At 36.1% G+C, this 21,857-nt stretch overlaps 1 protein-coding gene across 1 annotated transcript in view; it reads left to right on the forward strand.

The window, feature by feature from the left end:
• Nucleotides 1-21,857, forward strand: part of SLC16A7 (solute carrier family 16 member 7) — an 80,394-nt gene that overhangs the window by 46,130 nt on the left and 12,407 nt on the right. The window contains exon 2 of the mRNA XM_030238243.2: nucleotides 545-787. Within this exon, the coding sequence (XP_030094103.1) occupies nucleotides 574-787 (214 nt within the window). The 5' untranslated portion in view covers nucleotides 545-573. The remainder of the gene's footprint in view (nucleotides 1-544; nucleotides 788-21,857) is intronic.

Here is a 21,857-nt window from a genome sequence, read left to right on the forward strand (position 1 = left end):
TTTTAATATTATGTATTTATTTTATGGATACACAGGAAATTTTAAATCTCTGCTCAGATCTCTGCTTTTCAGATGTTCACAATTTGTTCCTCTCTGTTGTTCATGATGATTTTGCTGTGGTACCAGTAAATCTCACTAACACTTATTTATAGCATTTAGTTATAATTTAGGTGTAGCTTTTCCCCATTGTTTCTTCACTGCACTGAAGACTGCAGAGCTACATAAATTAACCCACACAAACTAGTCACTTTGCAATAAGTGACTAATTTCAAATACAACTTCAGTGACTGAGATGAGTGATTTTTAACAGTCGCCACATATTGACTAGGCTATTGGAAATATTCTTGCCAAAAGTGTTTTTGCAGAAAAGCTTCTGCTTCTAAAATCAGGTACTCTTGTTCTGTGGGCCCATGAAAGCTGGAAATTGATCTTTCCTCCAAGGGTTTTTTATGTTCCCTGCAGATGACTATTGAATAATGTAGTTTGATATGGAAAAAACAAAACAAAAAAAAATTGACAATCTGTTTCTTTCCTTGTTTTTCAGTCTAATTGGAGAGGAGACAGAGACCAAAAATGCCACCTGCAACAGGAGCGCCAGATTACCCACCTCCTGATGGGGGCTGGGGATGGGTTGTGGTCTTTGGGGCTTTTATCTCCATTGGATTTTCCTATGCCTTCCCCAAAGCCATCACAGTGTTCTTCAAAGAAATACAAGAGATCTTCCACACATCATATAGTGAGATAGCTTGGATATCATCAATAATGCTTGCTGTCATGTATGCAGGAGGTAAGACATTCCTGAAATTAGTAAATTACTTTGCTTGGTTGTTTTCTTCATATGGTCTGAAAGCATTTTTTTCCCCCCTTTGGACCTTTTCTTTGTTTCTTTACCTAAGATTTAGGTAATTTGGATAAAAAAAAGGTTTTTCAATCTTTCCCTAAATTCACAATTTTTGAGAGTATAATTTCCCAACAAATCAACGCCCAAATAATTTATTCTGGGTCTAGGGGTAAATTTGGCCAGTTTCCACTGCCTTGGTGAGATTTCTCTGTACATCCAATGATGAAGCCTAATCACAGAAAATTATTACAGCAATGAGGGTTCATTCATGAGATACAGATATTCCTCTGTAGACAGGGGGTTTATATCTGGTCCTTATTTGTCTTAAGAGTGATGTTTCAAACATGCCATTTTTATGGCAGCTAAGATGCAGACCATCATATTCTTGGGACTGAACAGTGAACATAAATTCTCGGATACTTTTTTTCTTGTAAGCAAGCAAGCAAAGAACAAGACAGATGTAAAAGGATTTTAAAGTATAAAGCTATGTTTAAGAACTAACTGTCAAATCTGCTTTGACAGGCTTTGTGTCTACCAACCCCAAAGACTAACTTGTTAAATACTGCATTTAATTTACTGGTTTCTTCATTTTATCAGAAATTTTTTCTTCTTTAAGTACGGGTGAGAGCTAGCTGCTGCTTAGGCAAAACACTTAGAGAGTTCAAAGGTGTGAATTCTGTTAATTCAGGCAACAGATCCAGTATTTCCCTTTCTTTTAAAGTTAAGAGATAACCACCTGAAGCATCTGACTATTTGCACTGATGGAGCAATTAAATGCATACATTTACAAACGTGTTTGTTTGTATGTACATATGTGTGAATGTATATACATAGAGACTGAAAACACTGTGCTGATAGCATTCAGATACTGAAACTCTTTAATCACTGAAGAGTGTCACTCCAGGATTTTTCAGAATACTCTTACTTGTGTCTGTGTAATAGTAAAGTACAGTGTTGTCAGGTCCAGCAAGTGATCTATTGAAGGGTGAATGAAGTGTCATTTCCAGCATGGTAGTTTTTTTATTTCTTATTACATTCTCCCTAAGCTCTGACACATAAATGGCCCTACCTTACTTAGCAGTCAGGGAAGTAAGGAGCATGCCTACAAAGAGGATCAGGCTATCTGGATTGCTCTCTCCAACTCCCTCTTTTTCCCTGTCTGACTACAATCATGAAGCTGGAGCCATCATAGCATCAGCTTTTGCACCTCAGTTGATGGGATGGAAAAATGGATCTTTTTTCAAATTCTGTCAATCACAGAGACCTGATGAAGATGTCTTGACAAATGGTATCAGTATCAACAAAAGTATGCTATTGGCATATTTTTATACTATTTTTATTCATATAGTGATAGAAAATTGTGAGTTACTCACAAGCTGGTGGAGAAATTTAAAGGATCTTATAGGACCAGTGACAGTAGTCAAGTGAATTCACGAAAATTCACCAGATGAAGAAATAACTTGAAGCATTCAAAAGTGGAATGAATGAGGGTATATCTCCTCACATTCAAGTCCCCCCTAATGGAGCACTTTCTTAAAGGTGCATCAGTACTTGCACTGTGGAGTGTACCTGAGTTACTGTGGAAACCCATGAAGAAGTGTTGAACTCATCTTCCCATCTGTATGGGAAGAACACAGGTGTTGAAAAGCTGGATATTTTTTTGTTTTCTGTATGCTATGACTTGCTGACCCTGAGCTCCTTTAACAATGTGAAGCAGGTTTGCTCTAAAGTGCAGGTGCTGCTGTGTTGTGTTCTCTACATAGCATTTCACTTATGCCATTTCTGTCAGGTCAAAGTTCACCCAGGTTACCTTAACAGTGCACATGCAAACCTCAGGACATTTCACTGTAGGTATTTTTATCTGTGAGGTTCAATGTGCACAACTTTTCCTGTTAAATACAAAAGATTCAGTATTTCTGCCTTTTCTCGAATACTTCTTTGACTGTTCTGATTACCAGTTACTAACTGGTAACAAAATTTTTTGCTATTCATTCTGCTAACACCTACCCCATTTACTACAAAGATTATCAGCACAGGAACAGTAAGCAGAGTTGTTTGGACGTCTTGTTACAGACTCTTGGTTTTAAAATGCTAAGAATGACAACCCTGCCTGATATAAACACTCTTTGAAGCCAAAGCTTCTCTAGGACCACTTCCTAAAAGCTAGGCCATTTAAACAATCACTGGCAGAATATGAAATAGCAATCCGGAAAAACATTTCTGAAGGAAATCACTTCATTGTTTTTACTGTCAGAAGGTGGTTTGATTCTTCCTTCACATTTGATGTGCTATTATGTGAAATACACGTTCAGGGCACAAGTACAAGGTGTGTTGTTTACTATGAAGTGTGATACGTGCACCTGCCATGAACACTGTTCATCATGCTACTAATGAAGGTAACCTGAAAATATCTAAGATCTGTCATCCTCATTACAGCGTAGCATTCAACCTATTAATCATCACAGTGGGGTCAGTGAATAAGTTAGACTATGTGCAGACACTTTTTGCTTTGGAGGTTGCAGCCTCTTGCAGCAATTAGCAGGCATCTGTGTTTCTGCAACAAGGTATTAGCTTACCTTTCAATGCCTCAGAAAAGAGCTCCAGTAAGGAGCTAAAAGAATGTTAATTATATTTATCACTTACTTCATACTTAGAATAAATGGCATTAAATTATAGCAGACCATCTGGCCATCCATATGGTCTCCTGCAGTCCTGGTTAATTCCAGCAAATAGGTCAAGCACAGCATTCACCCTGTTAGGAAAGCACCAGGCAGAGGTGACAAATCTGATAAATCAAATCAATATGAAACTAATTTTCTCTCTCAATCTGGCACAATGTGCACTTTCATAGTGTTTTCTGTTGTGTTTTAGGGGCTTGGTTTGTTTGTTTTGTTAAGCTCTCTCTTCCTTCTTCCCCCACCCCCCAACCTTTTGATGTTTGTTAGAGTTTACTAAAAAGGCGTCCCAAAAAGCAAGATCCAGTGATGTGATTAAGGTTACAAGTATTGCACAGCCTCTACTGTTCAGGCCATGCTTGATAAAAGCATCCTCTGGAGAAGAGCAGTCGTTCAGTCTCCATGGTAACTCCTTCTTCTGCCTCTCTTGAGCAGAGACTGTCAATTGCATTAAATTAAGGGCGATGGGTTTGTGATGGATTCCTACACCCAAGGGACTGAGATTGGGACCACCAGACTTTTGTTACTGGAGGACAGAAGCTGGGAGAAAGTGGACTTAGTTGAGTTATCCTGACAGCACAATCTGTGTTCCTGCATGTGTATGAACAGATATGTGTATAAAATGTATGTGCATGTATGTATTCTTATGTATATAAAATATATATGTATGCATATACTTACAGAGTCATATTTCTGCTCAAGCACACAGAGAAATTAAGGGATTAAAGAAAAAGGTCAAATACATTTGACCTCAAGTTCTCTTAGTTCATTCTTCTCTTTTTCAAAACTTTACCTCTTGCTTTGTGCAGCGTTATCAGCCAAAGGTGATTAAGGAGCTTCTTATCAAAGTTTGATCTGTTTCCAGTAAAAATGTTTTCATTGCTTTCAGTGAGGGTTTGATAGGAGCCACAGTGGCAGCTATGAAAGCCATGTGACAGGTCTGGTGATTTCAGACAGAGCTGACCTTGAGTTTTAGATTTCCTCAGGGAAAAAGCAGTTTGTTCACTTGCTGGTCCTTAACTCTTTTTCTGTTATTTTTCCAAGGACAGTTTCAGTTTGCGGTTTTTGTTTCTTTTGTTTGTTTGTTTGTTTTTTTCTCAAAAAGAACTTTTTGGGTGTAACATTGGGTTATGAAGATTAGCTTGAGAGCTGGTAAATCCTTCAGGCCATACCCAGCTTGGATGGTTTATTACCCATCTACTGAAATGTGGGACAGTCTTGCTGATCTGAAGTTCAGAAAACATTAAAGTTTCATTTAAATTCTGGATAATGTTTCTGAGCAAATAGTTGAAAATACATCTTTAGACTGCTTTTGAAGAAAGATGCTATATGGAGTGGCCATTATAATTTTTCAAAACACGCTTATTCTTTAAAAATGTAGCACTTAATATCTTCCTTTCTCTTTTGTACTGCATAAGATATTCAAGTCTGAAGTTAAGTGATTCCAAACAATAGCAAAGCCTTGAAGGATTTTTCATGTGACAGCACAAAAGTAACCTATGGGCAAGTCCTCATTTTGACTTTGTCTAATATTAATTTGGAAAATAACGTATCATATGGTATGTTCAAAATATTTGTGATTTTATCTCAGTGGGTGTTTTCGTGATATTGCTGTGAAGATGAAATGGCGTGCACAGTGGAGATGACAGTTGTGAAATCCATGTAACACAAACAACAGATGGTTATGGATTTTTACTTTTGGGCAGAACCTGGGTTCCTACACTTTTCTTCCTTCCTGATAACATTTTCTAATTTCGGTTTTACAAATACTGGCACAAGGAATTCAGTGGCCATCAATATGGAGATTGAGAAGCTTTCTTGAATTGACCTATCTCCTTTGTTGTCAGGGGCAAGTGTTTTTCCCCATCAGAATATGCAAAGTGTTGCATTTTAATAACCTCATTTAGAGTGCCCTTGAAAGCAGAACTTACTAACTTTCTGAGTTCCTCATGGGCATAAGGGAATACTTCACATTTAGCCTGAGATATATGAAAAACGTCTATGTCAAGTTAATTTGAGACTCCCAGATAAAGGAAAAGGAGTTGTAATGAGGTTTCACAAGAACAGAGCATTTTGACTTTTAGTAGCAAATGGAGATAAGAGTAACAAAATATTATAAATATACATTAGTTCGGTTCTTAAAAAACAAGACCTGAATGCTAAAGCCTGTGAAGGATAATACAGCCAGATCATGTATTTCTTGCAAGGCTTTGAGTTTTAGTAAAAGTGGAAGTTGTAGGGTAGTGTTCTGCAGAATCAATGCATGTTTTAAACAGAGATGTCCTCCTAGATGTTTAGAAAACACTCTGAAATGGTCAAGGGAAGACAGGTAAAAAAAACCCAAAAGCGTATCTATTGGTTTTATACATTTTCTTTTCAAGCAGGTTTGTCACCTTATGTACTGGAACAAGATGTTGTTTTTTTACTCTGCAACTTATTACATTTTGCTGAACAGATAAGATCTAATTGCTAAATATTCAGTGCCTTTTGAGGATCCAGTTTTGTCAAGTTTTCATGAAAAAAGGGTTTTGTTGGGATCTGGATACACTTAGAAAGCCAGGCTCAAAGCTAAGGACATGCTTCCACTAAGAGAAATAGTGGAATATGCTTGTGTTAATTCTGAGTAATTGTAAGAAAGACATTACATGATACAGAGTTCCCACTGTGTTTCTACAAACTTCTTTTGATGTTCCAGCCGTAGGGTATTGGTCATGGTTTGATACATACGATCACCTGGGGTGTGCTTTAGAGGTGAACATGGCAGTGCTGGGTTAGTGATTGTACTTGGTGATCTTAGAGGTCTTTTCCAACCTTAACAACTCCATGATTCTATAGAAATATTTGTGGCAACTTCATTTTAATTAACTTGAGCCTTTTACTAAAATACGTCTCATTTACATACAAGTAGGCAATGTGGATTACATAATGAACATTAATTATTAACTCTCCCTTTGTAAGACTTTGTCTTGATCTTAATTTGGTTTTACAGACAGGGATTTCAATGAGTAAATAAATATTGACAGCTTTTTTTTATCTGCGAAAATGATGCTTTTTTGATTTCCACTTAGTTTCAATTAATAGGTCAAAGTCTAACAATAATAAATAACATGAGACATTTTCTAAGGGTCTAAAACTTTGGGTTTGTTTAAGAAAGGTATCAAGGGACAAACTGAGGCCTTTGATATGTTCATTGAGCTTGTAACACTTTGAGGAAAGAATGCTTATTTTGTGAGTACTGCAGATGTTGGATTAGTTCCCATTTAGTTTTTCAGTGGATCATACAATGGCTGTGTTCGTGATGTGTGTTGGGTAATTCAAAGATAATGAAACAATGGTCTAACACAACTGGGAATCATGAGACATTTATGCAGATACCAGAGAAGAACTGGGGGGAAGGAAAAGTCTGTGTATACCACTGTAGTCACCCAGCACTTCAAATGAAAGAATAAACCCAGCCCTTTACAAAGAACTTATTATAGAATTTTACTGGTCCATTGTTTTGGAATGTCTAAGAACTATTCCCTTGTTTATTTTGGAGAGTATATTCAAGGAAAACAGAGTTGTACTGATATGTTTAGAAGATATTCTAAGCCAGTATCAAATGGCAACAGCTGAGACATACTGTGATTCATAAAGATACATAGTTCTGCAGAGATGAGTGTGCCAGAGACTTTGTGACATGTTTATGGTGATGCCAGAGGAAAAGCAGAAATAAAAAAAAGTGATGGTTTAGAATGTTTTTTATGATTAAGTACTTTTTAAATTGATTTACTAATTTTGAAGATTTTTGCAAAGACTGCATGACAAATGTGCTTAAATGTATAAACAATATGAAGCATTTTTTAGGAGTCAAAAACCTTTTAATCTAATAGTGATATTCTATTGAGATTCTGTACATCCAAGAATACAGACAAATGCATCTTTAGTAGGTAATACATGTTTTGTTGGTGTGTGTATAAGCAAAAGAAATTCTTGGTTTTCTTTTCCACAAATTTTGGCAGGTATTTTTTCATTGTCAAGAAACAGCTAAGTGTTTACATTGCAGTTCTGCCTGATTTTTGTTTGGGGGAATACCTACTATGACATGACATCCAAATGAAAGAATGTGATTAAAACAGGAATTCTATTGTGAAATAAGACATTTATTTCCTCATATAGTTCAAACACATCTTTTAACAGTTTCTCACTGATGATGGGAATGTGTACCCATTTGGTTTTCTATGCATAATACTTTGAAACACGTACCGTTAAGAGGTTTAACTTTTAGAAAACTTTCAAGAAAGTAATTGTATCCTTACAGCTTTTTAGCTATAGTAGCTGAAGATAATATGAACAGGATTCATGTGTTTCAGCAAAGGTACCTGCATCTGATCAGTTCTCTAGACATCTTTGTTGTCAGTCAATAAAGATGGGTATTTCTGATTCATTCCTTCTGAAGCTAAATGTCCAAACCACATCGAATACAAAGACTTCTTTGGCTTTTGAGTGCTAAAAGAATCCAGAGGTGAAGTTCAAATTTTGCACAAATCTGAGTTGATGTCACCCTAATGATTGTTGCCCTACACTATTGTGATTGTTGCCCTACACAATGTGATTGTTGCCCTACACTAATACATTATATTTTGCTACCTAGAGACCTTGAAATCTAAGAACATTCTTATTAGAGATACACACCCGCTGTTAGGGGTTTTAAGCTTGTTGTGTTTAAGGTTTGATTTCTTCTTTAATCTTCTTGTATATTGAATGAGTTATAATTTTCCCAAGTTCCAGTGACACTGACTCAGTTGCACTACTTTTAATCCTATTAAAAATACCTGGTCATTTTAACCGTTCCTTTGATCTTGTAAATCTTCTCTTACCTTGCAATGACTTTCCTCATGCCCGTAATTCCCTTTCTTCCATAAGCAGATAAGAAAAAAACACAACTGGCTTGTCTAATAATTGTCTAGGTTTACATTCTTCTGTAGCTGATTATAAGCTGATCGAAATCTGTAGATCTGTTATATTTTCTTATGCTCTGTGAATGATTTAAAAGTTAAATACAGTCCAATCTCTTTGGGACAAGATCCCCAAACACTTCCCTTATCAGTATCAGCTGGCAGCACCAACTTTGTCATGCTGCAAGCCTTACTCATGCTGCTCTCCTATGGAGAAATCCTTTGCTTTTCCTGGAATAGAACTTACCTGACTGAAATTTGTAGTTCTTTTAAAAGGATGAGCTTCTCTGTCCCGCATGTATTGCTTCCAGATTTGCAGGATTTCCCAAGAACTCTGCACAAGCTTTCAAGATTGGACTGGCACAAGAGAAGGCAGCAAATGTCCTATTTGGCCTTCCCTAGAAGGTGCGGTAATTTTCTGTCCTTGGGAGTAGAATTTCACTCAGAAAAGCTTCTAGAGAAGTGCTGGTCTAAATTATTTTAATTACTGGCATGTACCCAACTTGCAAAATTAATCTCTCCATATTGTGACATTGCTAAGTTTTAAGTGTATGTAATAAAATGAGTGAGTCTGCTATTACTTGCCTCATCAGAATAGTTGTAATTTTCAGAGCAGCAAGTAAATAAACAAAGTGCAGGAGGTTTTACTTCTCAATATTTAACTTAAAGACTGTCTTTAGAGGAACTATACAATCCATAAGAAACCAAGACTCCTGAACTGGTACCATGAAATATTTGATTAAGGAACATAAGTGTTTAAAGCTGGAGAGAAGGAACACCTTCATTGATGATGTTACTCTCTTGTCAGAGACATCTGAAATAACTGCCTGGGACTCCATTCCACGTATGGGCATTGGTGCTTATCCTGCAAGAAATACTTCATTTTAAATACCTTAGTAATCTCATAAAGTTCAAATTTAAATTAATTTTTTTTCACCTACCTAAAGTCAACGTATAAACATGTTTATATATTTATGCAAATGTGTTCCTCGTTAGGTGTGTTTGCAACATCAAAATTCCTTGACAGTGTACCTTTAATGTCTTACATGATTTCAGAGGCATTCATTAAAATCTTTTTTTATTTATATTCACCTTAAAAAGACATGATTCATAAATGATTAATATCTTTTCCCCCAAACAAAATATAAATAAAATATAGAATACTAGCTTTGAAGATGTACAGGATTTGAGCAAAGCTAGTGGTATTCACTTTATTGAAGTAATCATTGGATAAAACTTCTGACTTTTTTGTTAGTAAGCTGATATCTGCTTCATAAATGGAAAACAAAAATCTAAGGACACAGTACAATTTGACCTTAAGTGTGAATCTCCAAACTTCGATTTTAATTTATTGGACTCCACAGAGCTCCAGTGCTGCAAAGTTCTCTGAGAAAACAAGAGTCAAGGACTGTGACTGTAAGGCTTATTCATTGAAACAACAGACTCTGTAACAAAACATTTCCAGGTAGTGACCTGAAATTGTATGATCTCACATGGGAAAAGAATGTAGTCAACACTGGAGATGTTGACATTGGAGCTGTCATGTAAGGGGCTCAAGCCCCCTTACATGAACACTCACTCAGGGGATTACACCTCACAGAATGAGATATGGCAGCTCATCTCAGAGAGAGCCTCAGTGTGTGTTAAGTGACTGCATATACAGTAACAAACACCACTTTGGGCTTATACTAAAATAAGAAACTGTAGAGTTGCAAGTTCCCTATGACTGTTTGGTAATGATATGCAATATGATACCTAATAACCTTGGAAAAAATGTTTGTAATTATTTTGAGCTAAGAGGAAGAGTTAGTTCTTGGTACTGCCACACAGATATATTTTTAATTTGTTTATTTATATGGCAGAAAACACTAGAGATATTTCAGAGTGAATTTTTGGAAGAGTTTTAATTTAACTGAAAATTCTTGAAACTTTTATTTCAGCTTGAGAATAAAATTCATGTTAAGGCATAAAGCTGGTTCATGCAATGCTTTTTTAATTTTCTGTATTGATCCTTGAAAATCAGCTAGCATGCCACATAATATAATGGGAGTGATTCTCTTGTCTTTGACACAGCACCATAGTTTATACCTGTGGAAAGAGTGTGCAAGGTTACATTTGCCACTGTGATTTAGAAGCTCTTCATATTTACTTACTCAAATGTAAACAGTAAGCTGAGTGCAAAGCACTTGACCCTATGCTCAGAGAGCCAGAGCTGAAGTGGCAAATGGGGTTAAGACAAGAACAAATTTGTATTATGGAATTTATTCCAGATTATTTCACCTGATGTTGTAAAAAAATTACCTGACAGGGCGTTCTGATATACACATTGCCTAGATCAAAGTTCTGACCAATTGCTTTCCAGTAAGAAGTATTAAAACTTACTAAAAGAAACATAGCTCCTCTTGTAGGAAGAAAACATTACTTTCCTCAGTAAACCTCAGTAATATTCTCCTCACAGGCACACATGGTAAATCTTTGCAGAAGTAGGTATATTTCATTGGATTATTTTAATATGTTTTTGCTGAAGAATGTCAGCATAATTCTTTAGTGGAAAGGTGGCTCCAGAAATGCATGATGCTCTGGCAGTATCTGTAATACAAATGATGAAAAGCCTGTATTTTAATGGGCACTAATTTATTTTGAATTTATGATGCATCACAGTCATTAGAAGGAAGCTGCTTTACATTACTAGATGGAGAATAAGGTTTCTGCCAGTGGCAGGTTGTTTTATTTCTTCACAGCAGGTAAAAAACCCCTCCTTGTTCTAAAGCCGCACAAATATTATCTCCAAGTGCAAGAGGACAGGACTAGGTCACCAAGCCCCTTCATGTTGCTTTTTGAAGCAGAGCTCAAATACTCCTTGTTCATGTAAGCAGGGCCGATCTAGAATTTCCCACCCACACACTTTCAGAAAATCTTGTCTATGGAGACAAGATTTCCCTCTGCTGCTCCAAGGGAAAGAACTATGTAGAGTGTGAGAAGAATGCTATGAACGTCTTTTCCTCTCTTGTCCAGCCAAAATGCAAATACCATAACAGCCTTTGTCCAACTCCCTCATAATATATTTCTTTTCCACTGTCCAAGTGTCAGGCTTTTTCTACTATTTTTTCCTGACTCTTTCACACCTAACTTGGTCATATTTTATTCTAATTTTGATTGAGTTCACAAAATAAATGGCATGTGACTCTACAGAGAGAACAATTTAAACATTTGAAACTGCATCAAGAAAAGCTTTTTCTAAAGCAGATGGAAATCTAAAAGTGACAGTTCAATGGCAAATTCAGCTCTGATGAGAAAATGTTTGTGAGATGGTATGGGAATATGCAAGGATAGACTGACATCTACTCAGATATAAAGATTTAAGAAATGTATCTGATTTCTCCATCAACCTCATTGCACAGAGTTATTCTGAGGCATGTATTTGTCCATAAAAGGCTAGAGAGATGCAAGAAAAATAGAATGAGAATATATTAGAAACCACTTAAATTTTTGATTGTTCAGTAAATATTTTACTTAATATTATTTCTAGAAAGCAGAAAACCCCATTTTGGAAAGCCCATTTAAATATGGGTTGTCTTAAATTTAAGCAAATTGGAAATCATAGGCTAATGGAATGGTTGGGTTGGGACACTTTCAGAATTTTGTACATGTTGACTGAGTTGTCTTCGAAATTTCCACTTCTATTAAGGTTTATTAAAGGCTACTAATTTGAGCACAGCTGAAATGAAAATGCATTGAAAAAAATGAAAAACATCACATAAATCTTGTTATTGTTCTTGATCAAGAGTTATTTTGATAACTTTAGGCTGTTCATTATTCTAATTTTGATTTTTTTTTCTTCATGTTTCTAGGCATTTAGCCTTATTGCTTTTAGTATTTTTGACCAGGAAGACAAATAGTCAGTTTTTTTTTTTATTTTACATAAAATTCTATAATTTAATAGATTCTTTTCAATATAAGCACGTGCTAATTTTTCACTTGTCTGAAAACAAGGGAAAAAACCAAAGTAAATGAAGCTCCACAAAAAGTCTCAGTTTTAATTGGCAACTGAATGTATTTTGAAAAACGGTGGGGAAAATGCAAATTCTGTGTGTAGTATGATCCTATTAATACACTGCCACTGTCCCCATTTACAATCTAAATAGGTGCCAAAAACTAATGAGAATGCTTAGTTCCCATTTTATATGGTATCTTTAAAACACAGATAAATTCCCTTCCCCCTTCTGTTTCCTTTGTCCTTTCTCTTCCCCTCACTCTTCCCTTTTGCCTTTTCACTTTTCCCTTCATGTTCCCATTCCCTCAGCACATTGGGAACCTGCATTATTAAATATTTATTTTAATACTAAATATAATATTTTATTATAATATCAAATTATTTAGAAATTATCTAATTATGGTTTGTAAAGGAGTTTAGGAAACTGACACACTTAGACTTCTACATGTTAGAACTTAAAGATGCCATATGCATTTTACCGGATATTAGTAAAAAAATTTTAATTAAAATGATAAAATAATGCTTTAGGCTTTTTTTCCCTATAAAATAGAGTTTAAGCATGATGATACTAATGTGTTAAGTGAATTTGAAAATAATCTTGCAATATTATTTACAATGACCTAAATATGGTGACTTGTGTGGACACTTCCAAGTTATAAATACATGCATCCAGATTTATACTTCTCATCACATTAACTCTAAGTATGTAGATGAGATTTAATGGTCCACTCACGATCCATAATTCACAGTAAGAGGTCCACAGACACACATAGGTAATAGATTTCAGTATTTTCAATTTGAAGTTTAATTATACAGTGCAAAACTGAGAGCAGAAAGGAATATGATAAAGAGCAACGGAGAGGAAGGAAGTGTCCTGTGCTTTCTCTGAAATTACATATTATTGCCTGCAACAGTATATAGGGAATAATTTCTAAGTTGAGTTAGTTATAATATTATTCTGGAGGAAAACAAATAAACTGTAGGATGGGGTGCAGGATGGGAATGGGATATTGCATGAACTTTAATATGATAGGCAATTTGTAGAAGACAGAGAAATCCAAATGACAATATTAATCTTAACTCAAGTTGGCTGGATTTTCAGTATAAATGCATTATCTGAAAAATTTATTGGTTTGTGTTGGAGAGAATACATTCCTAAGAACTACTCAATAGCCTGGGCTATTGTATTTGTTATGACTTTTTCCTCTCTAAAATTCTGGTAGGCAGAATTGACAAAGTATTATTCTGCTTCCAGGAAAAGTAGCCAGGGATTTTTTAAGGGTTATAAAAATAGAGAATGATAATACAGAATAATAAATAGAAGGTGGTGAGTAATGAACATCTACAATTATTGTGTTCACATGTGCGTGCACCCAGATTTTTAGAAAAGGCAGCCCTTCCTGAAAGAGGAAGGAAGAAAGAAAGAAAAAAAAGAAAGCATTTGTAACTATACAATAACATGGTTTATGAAAAATGCCTATGAAGAAATAAAATAAATATTTGCATGAACTCTTCAGTTTGTTTTTTTTTTTCTTGGGGTGGGGGGGTTGACTCTTTTTTTAGTTCCCAACAGTTATCTCTTAGAATAACCATATATCTCTTATTTTCAATTTGCTATAGTTCTAATTTTTACAGTGGTACAGTGTAATCTCTATCTCTTTTTTTTTTTTAGTTTTTTTATCTGCAGAAAAGTGCCACCCCTGGGTAACAGCAGAATATACAGAACTTGTTTGGCAATCTGGTTCATAGTTAATAAGCTGTAAAGACAAGTTTGATAGCTTAAAATTGTAATCTGCTTTGGAAAGGCAAAAAGTACTAAACATTGAGTCTTCAATTAGAAATTTTTTAGTTCTTTGAAAGTGAAAGAGTGAGTTCAGAAGGTTTCAGGTGAAAAATATTTATAAATGGGATAAGTACCTTCTATTATCTCTGGAAAAAAAACCCCGTTTTTATTATTGAGTCCACCAATCAGATGAGGGAAAGCAGTGGGGTTTTTTGTTTTGTGTTTGTGTGAGTATGTAGTCTCCATGTCTGGGCCTAGCAGTTTTTTAATAAGATTATTTTTGAGACAGAAAAACTATAAACTATTAGATAGAAATTCTGGTTAGCTATAAATAAACCTCTAGTTTCTGAGTAGTACTAATTTCCCTTTGTGCCCTCAAAGTAAACCTATTAGGATTTATTTTAAATATTCAGAAATGGGATACTTTCAGTTCACATGCTCAAACACAGATATTGCCAAATTGAACTTAGCCTGTCATTTCAGCCAACTACAGAGACAGAAGGATAACACTCCAAAGATGATACCTCTTAAAAAAACCCACTGCACATTTTTTGAGAGCATTTGAGTTATGCCTCATGAAATTTCAAATGAATCCCTGAAAGAAATGGAAATTTAATTTATTATTACCTTGTATAGTGTATAGTGTTGTAAATAATTATGTTTACTAATATTTATATATTATTATTATTATCTTTACTGTATTTCCAGGGGGGGATAGTGAATAAGTCCTTGTTTGGTTTTTCATTTGAAGAACAAGTAGCTTGTAATGGCACAGGTTTATTGTACATTTAACAGTAATATTATTTAAGTGAAGTCCCTAACATATTTTTTGAGTCAGAAAAGCTGTTTTAACTTTAGATTCATGCAAGCCTATGACATCCTGAGGACTTAATTGCTGTTAAATACTTAGCTTTAAAATTCATCGTCTTTTATTCTGCAGAAAACTTTCATTAATTTTTCCCAGTACCTCATTATTTGCCGCTGAATTTTCTAATGTTCATGTTGATACACTACACGCTCAATTTACAAGCTGTTTGCTTTGGTTTTCTGTGAAGAAATGAGTATTTTTCTAAGATTACTTGCAGTGCACATATCATGCACTGATGCTATTTCGCTTTACAGAGGCATGCAGGATGTTTTTGGGAAAATATGTGCTTGGTGTTACAGGGTCTCTGTTAAAATACAACTCTCTTCTAGGTGCTTGTGTTCCATCTCATTGTTAACTTGTTCCCTCCTGTATTCTTTATTGTTTATTACCTTTTTCTAAGTTGAAAGACTAGTTTTTGAAAATATTTATGCGTGGGCTTCACTCTATTCCGTGATACTGAAGGTAATAGGAAACCAAATATAAGAAAACTTTTAAAAAATGCTAAAATATTTTTCTGCATCTTATTTCTTTTCATGATACAGGTGTCAGTATGAAATTTGGACAGTTAATTTTAGGCCAAAGCTTTTTTAGTCAGTGACCACATATGTTTCAGAAATCTGCTGAGTGTTCAGTAGCTCATAAAATTACACTAATTTCCTAATAAATATGATGAAGTTTCCTATTGCTCATTTCAAAAGAAATATCATAATTTATCTTAAAGTCCTCTGCATTGTGATCAAGTGTTTTAGCCTTTCATGAAAAAAATTCTGCAGCAGAGCATGCAAAACATAATTAATATAAAGCATTGATACGTATCCATGTAAATAATAATCAGCATGGCTACTCCTTGATTAAAAACTGGGCATTTTTCCAGCTTTTTAAAATTCATAGATATAGAGCAATTTTCTAACTTGAAGACATTTTCTAAATTACATGGTCCATAACTCCATACACATTTGCGCCCTAACAAACAAGAAAAAAACTTGCAAGCCAAACAAGAGCTTTGATCAAAATATGTAAAGCCCTTGATTCGTGTCTCTGTACAGCTAGAAAAGCACAAACACCAAAGCAGATCAAGTGATGCCTCCATAAAAGCAATACATTCAGAGCAAGTACCAGCACCACTGATCACTTTTTTTGTTTCTCCTGAACATCTCAGGAAAAGGCAGCTTATATTTGCAGTCAGACATATGTGTTTCTGACTTCAGCACTTCACTTCAGAACTTGCAGGTGTAACCTTTTTGGGAGGAGAACCACGAGGACGAAGCCAGAGTTGAGCACTCTTCCATCAGTCAGGCTCCTATGTGTTACCACACACAAAATTACTGCATTCCTTATAAACCTCCAAGGAATAGATGAAGGTCAAATTATTGTTCATTAGAGATCAAAAGATAAAAGCTCAATGGAATACAAGGCTCCTTCAGGACACCAGTAAGAATGTGAGCATTTGGAGTAATGACACTGAGGAAATGCAGCTAAGAGCAGGGGAAGTGGAGAGCCAAGTGTGATGGATGGTTGAGCAGCTGACTGCCTCCTCCCTGGCAGGCTGAGCTTTTAGCTGCTGAGCTCTCCTATCTCGTAGTCTAACAACCTTAACTCGTTGCTACACATTTCTGTTTGGTGGTATTTACTGCAAGAGCATATTTTCACATTGTTTTCTATCAAGGTTACTGTATTATCTAGGTTTATGGAGTCGGTGCAGCCAGTTGTAAATGTTATATGAGATGGGGAAAAAAAAAATGCTGCCAAATGCACAGAGGAACTACAGAGAAAACTTTCCAAAGATTCTTGAACTAATTTACTTCACTTCTGTTACACGAACACATGGGATGTGTCAGAAATGCAAGTTACCATTCCCAGAAACATGATAAAGAATACAAATGTAAAAAAATAATGCAAACAAAAATAGTTGCATGACTTTTTAATATTTTTAATTTTTTTCCGTCTAAAGCCTGTCCAAGAGTACTAAAAGATTTTAACAAAAGGCTTTTGAATGAGAGATTAAACTGTCACAGAATGCATAATATTTTATCTTAGTCCTACTTGAGAAAAACAGCATATTTTGAAAGTATTTTCCAAGTTAATTAACAGGTTTTAAGAATTTTGAGTTGCTTTTCCTCTGAATACCAGAGATAGGATTCCATTAGCAGTACTAAGAACTTGAATGAGTTTTCTTTAGTGGACTTCATATTAAAAAAAAAAAAGAAAGAAAAAGTTGGACTGATCTTAGCAAATAGTTGATACTAATATTAATTCTTGGAGCTCCTTGGGCTTTTCCAGCCTTGTAGGAAGCAGAAATAAAAGATAAACCTTGATTGGAAAGACAGCTGCATTGACTCTGCAGAGCAGAGGGCTGCAAATGTGTTTGAACCACTTGACAGGGTGCAATCTACAATGTAGCATTAGTGTAATTTGAAATATTACTACATTTATTTTCAACTTCTTTCAGAAATTCACTTCATTTAAATAAATGTCATATTGTTCAGACTGAGTCATTTCATGTTGCTTTGGGTTGATGGCACTGAGAACAATGTAATGACATTGTCAGTATACGTTAAAAAAAATTATCTTTTTATCAGGAAAGTTTATCTCTAGTTCCATACTAAAATTAATGGAGGTAGCAAAATAAAAAGCAAGAGTGCACTGGCAGTATACAAGAGAAATGACAGAGTGCTCTCCAATTATATCACTGTATTACAGCAGGGAGAAATCAAACTAGGACTAATGGAACAGCTCCTCCTAGAAGCTGTGCTAAGGCACGTGGGGAACACAGAGGTGATTCAGGACAGCCAGCACAGCTGCATGAAGGGCAGGCCCTGCCTGACCAAGCTGTTGCCCTTCTATGATGGAGTCACCATATCGGTGGTCAGGGGAAGGTTTACAGATGTCATCTCTCTGGATTTCTGTAAATCCTTTGACCTGACCCCTGCGTCCTTGTCTCTAAATCGGAGAGAGATGGACTTGATGAGTGGACTCTTAGCTAGATAAAGAATTGGTCAGCCACATCCAGAGGATAGTGGTCAATGTCTCAGAGTCCTGATGGACATCTGTGACACATGGTGTCTCTCAGGGGTCTGCACTGGGACTTTATTTTTTATTATAATAAATTACAGTATCTTCATAAGTAGCAGGAATGAAGGGATCAAGTGTTCTCTCAGCAAGTTCTCAGATGACACTGAGCTGAGTGGTGCAGATGACACAAGAGTGGTGCAGGTGACACAGGATGCCATCCAGAGGGACCTAGACAGGCCTGAGCAGTGGGCCCATGGGAATCTCATGGGGTTTGACAAGGCCAAGTGCTGGGTGCTGCACCCAGCTCAGGGCAAACCCTGGTATTAGCACAGGCTGGGGATGGACAGATGGAGAGCAGCCCTGCTGAGAAGGACTTGAGGGTGCTGGGGGGGAGACTGGACATGATCCAGCCATGGGCACTCCTAGCACAGAGAGCCAAACATGTCCTGGGATGTATCCAAAGCAGTGTGGGCAGCAGGGCCAGGGTGGGGATTCCTCTCTGCTCTGCTCTGTACTGCCCCTATATTCTGCAAGCTGCAGTGCTGCATCCCTCTGTGAGACCCACAGCACAGAAAGAGCATTGACCTGTTAGATCAAGTCCAGAGGAGGCCACCAAGATGATTAGAGGGATGGAGCATCTCTCCTGTGAGGAAGGATTTAGAGAATTGGGATGGTTCAGCCTGGAAAAGAGGGGGCTGTGGGGTGACCTCATTGTGGCTTCCCACTACCTGAAGGGCGCCTCCAAGAAGGATGGAGAGACACTTTTTGCAAATGACCTTAAAGGGTTTGAAGCTAGTTGACCTTTAAAGTCCCTTCCAACCCAGGCCAATCTGTGACTGATGGTGTGATTTAGTTCCAACCCCCCTGCCATGGACAGGACACCTGCCAGTAGACCAGATTGTTCAGAGCCACATCCAGCCTGGCCTAGAACACTGATGGGGGGTGGGACAGCCACAGCTTCTCTGGGCAGCCCCTTCCAGCACCTCACCAGCCTCACAGGGAAGATTTCTTCATGGCATCTAATCTAAATGTGCTCCTAGCATCCACAGCTTCTTTGTGCACAACTGCAAGTAAATGCTCTTTTGAGCCAATGAAACAGAACATAGGTGTCACAGTATCATAGACTTTGTCTGAAACCTCATAAACAGCTCCAAAATGCATGATCCCATCTCTGCTCACACAGCTGAAATGACTTTTGCTGCTTTTCCCTTGGCATAATGACAAACAATGTGAAAAGCAGCTCTGTTTTCTTGTCTTGTAAAGCACAGCCCTTGCTGAAACTGTTTTTCAGTAGTGCTGGTTACAGCTGCTGTATCACAGCCTGGTCCTTTGCCTGAAACAGAAAGGTATAAAACAGAAATACAGCTGTGAGAGTGTTAGCATATTATGATAATGGTCTTAAATTTGCTTTGGGGAGTGTATAATCTTTGTGGCTGATGGTTTGTGGGTGTTAAGGGAGAGACCAGAGTAAATATTCTTGTGGGTTTCCTGATTTAACATCTGTTACACAGTTACTTCAGGCTTTGGGAAAGTAGATTCAGAGATCCTGAAGTCCTTAAATGCATTAAAATATATTAATGTACAGCAAGGTTTTGGCAGTGTAATAGTATTTAAACAGCTTAACCTTTGTCTAAAAAGAAAGAATATACAAGGAATATAGACCTATGGTGGCATGTGAGCATTTCTTAAATAATTGTAGAAGCTGTTAGATGTGACATGAAATTTGTGCAAGGCTCTAAAACAAATGATGCAGGCAAACAGCTGGAATTTATGTAGAAACATCTATGTTAAGGTATGAAAATGCATTATTTTATGAGATTTCATAACCAAGTGTATGCACAGATGTCAGAATAAAATGTTTAACCTACTTATCACATTGCAAGAGTGTCCTAGATAATTTAGGGAGCTTAAACTAACTTTGTGGCTTGTACAACAGTTAATATTTCCCACATGCACAAATTTTAAATTAAAATACTGGAACATACGTAAAGAAAACCTCAAATTAAGTGGAGCTGTGGTGGTAAGTACACATCATTAACTTAGAGAAAACAGCTCAAAGGGAATATTATATTTAAAGGATTTTTAAATTCACAATACGTTCCAAATGTATCTGATTTGAAAGTATAGAGTCAGGCTCAGACAAGCTATCTGAATTAATACATCCATATTTGAGCTCAGCTATTAGGTCTTGTAGGTGAAGCCAGCATTATGTGTTATGGTCTGGAAATCTGTAACCTAAAGTCCCAGCCTAACTGCTACAGTGAAGATCTCCAGCGATGCAGTTTTCCTGTTCCTGGTAAGGAACTGTCTGTTAGCAAATACTAAACAAATTTTTCATTTTCAATTTTGTAAATAATTCCATCTCATCACAGGAAGAAGAACTGGAAAATTATTAAAAAAAAATTGTTTTGATATGTCTTAAGTGAATACTGTTACTGTGTTTAGCAATAACAACAACTACAGTTTTTTACTTGCCTTAAATTTATTTATTTTCAAACTAATAGCTATTATTTGATACTGGGATGAAACTTTTTGCTTTGAGTTAAAAAGAGATTTTCAGTTAAATAGGTCTTTTTTTTACTCTGAGAAATTATTTCTATTGTTCACATATTTCAAAAGGGCTTGCTTTCTAACTCAGACACAAGCCCAACCACTATTTTTCCAAACATAGCTTTTAAAATAAAAAAAATTGTGTTCTTCCATGTTTTAGTACTTTCTTCATATAGTCTCAAAGGGGAAAGCCTTGCTTGTCACAGTTCTGCTTAGTGGCTCCCCTCAAATGGAAATAAAGAAATGTTAGTTATGTCATCGCATCAGCTGTTTTGGTGCTTCATAAGTGTTCTAAAGTCTTTTAATAAATCCCCAGGCTGTTGTCCATTTGGGTGTCCATTCCATGCTGTGGATGTCTAAGTCTGTTGGCTTCAATATACAGTTATGCTTAAGACTCCTTGTGACTCAAGCTATTTAATGAATACACAAACTAAGATTCAAATATCACTCAAATCTTTGCTTTCCAGTCAAGTTAATTTCCAGTCGATCTCTGAATTAATGAGCTATTAGAAAAGACAGGCAGGCACAGGGCAACTCTGTTGTAGAAGCTTATTTCCATGAGGAAGTAAGGTAAAAATTGATCATTTTTAAAACTTCTGTTGTGCATATGCAAATAGTAATTAACATTTTCAGCCTATCAATAATAATACTCAAATACATTTAAGATAATTCAAAGATTGGAGTTGAAAATATAACTTTACCTATGAAAGCACATTTTAAAATTTCATTTGATTTGGCTTTCACTGCCTGAAGTTTCTGTCATTTATTCCTTTAGATATTCATAAAAACCGAGACTTAAAACTTTACCAGTATAGTGAATAACTTGCAGCAAACTCAGATGCAAATCAAGGCATTCCACTTTGTGCTAGGTATCTGCTCTCTCTTGGGTTTGAAATGCATTTCTTTCTATGGTGTTGGGTTTTTTGGGTTCTTTGCTTTTATTTTTTTTTTAATTTTAGTCTTGGATAACTTCCATTATTGCAAGAGCGAGACTGCTTGTAATGGTTTGGACCAAATATAGTGCAACCAGATGCTGTGCAGGTTTACCTAAAGAGCTTTGACAACCTCTTAGTCTTGATATGTAGCACACCATCTATTCTAGCCATGGTTGTTCAAAAACATATAATGTATGTCATGCTAAATTGCACACTAGCTGTTTGGTTACTATAGATGTAATTATACCATAAACTGAATTGC

The sequence above is a fragment of the Serinus canaria genome, chromosome 1A, assembly GCF_022539315.1.
Source record: "Serinus canaria isolate serCan28SL12 chromosome 1A, serCan2020, whole genome shotgun sequence".
Taxonomy (NCBI): Eukaryota; Metazoa; Chordata; class Aves; order Passeriformes; family Fringillidae; genus Serinus; species Serinus canaria.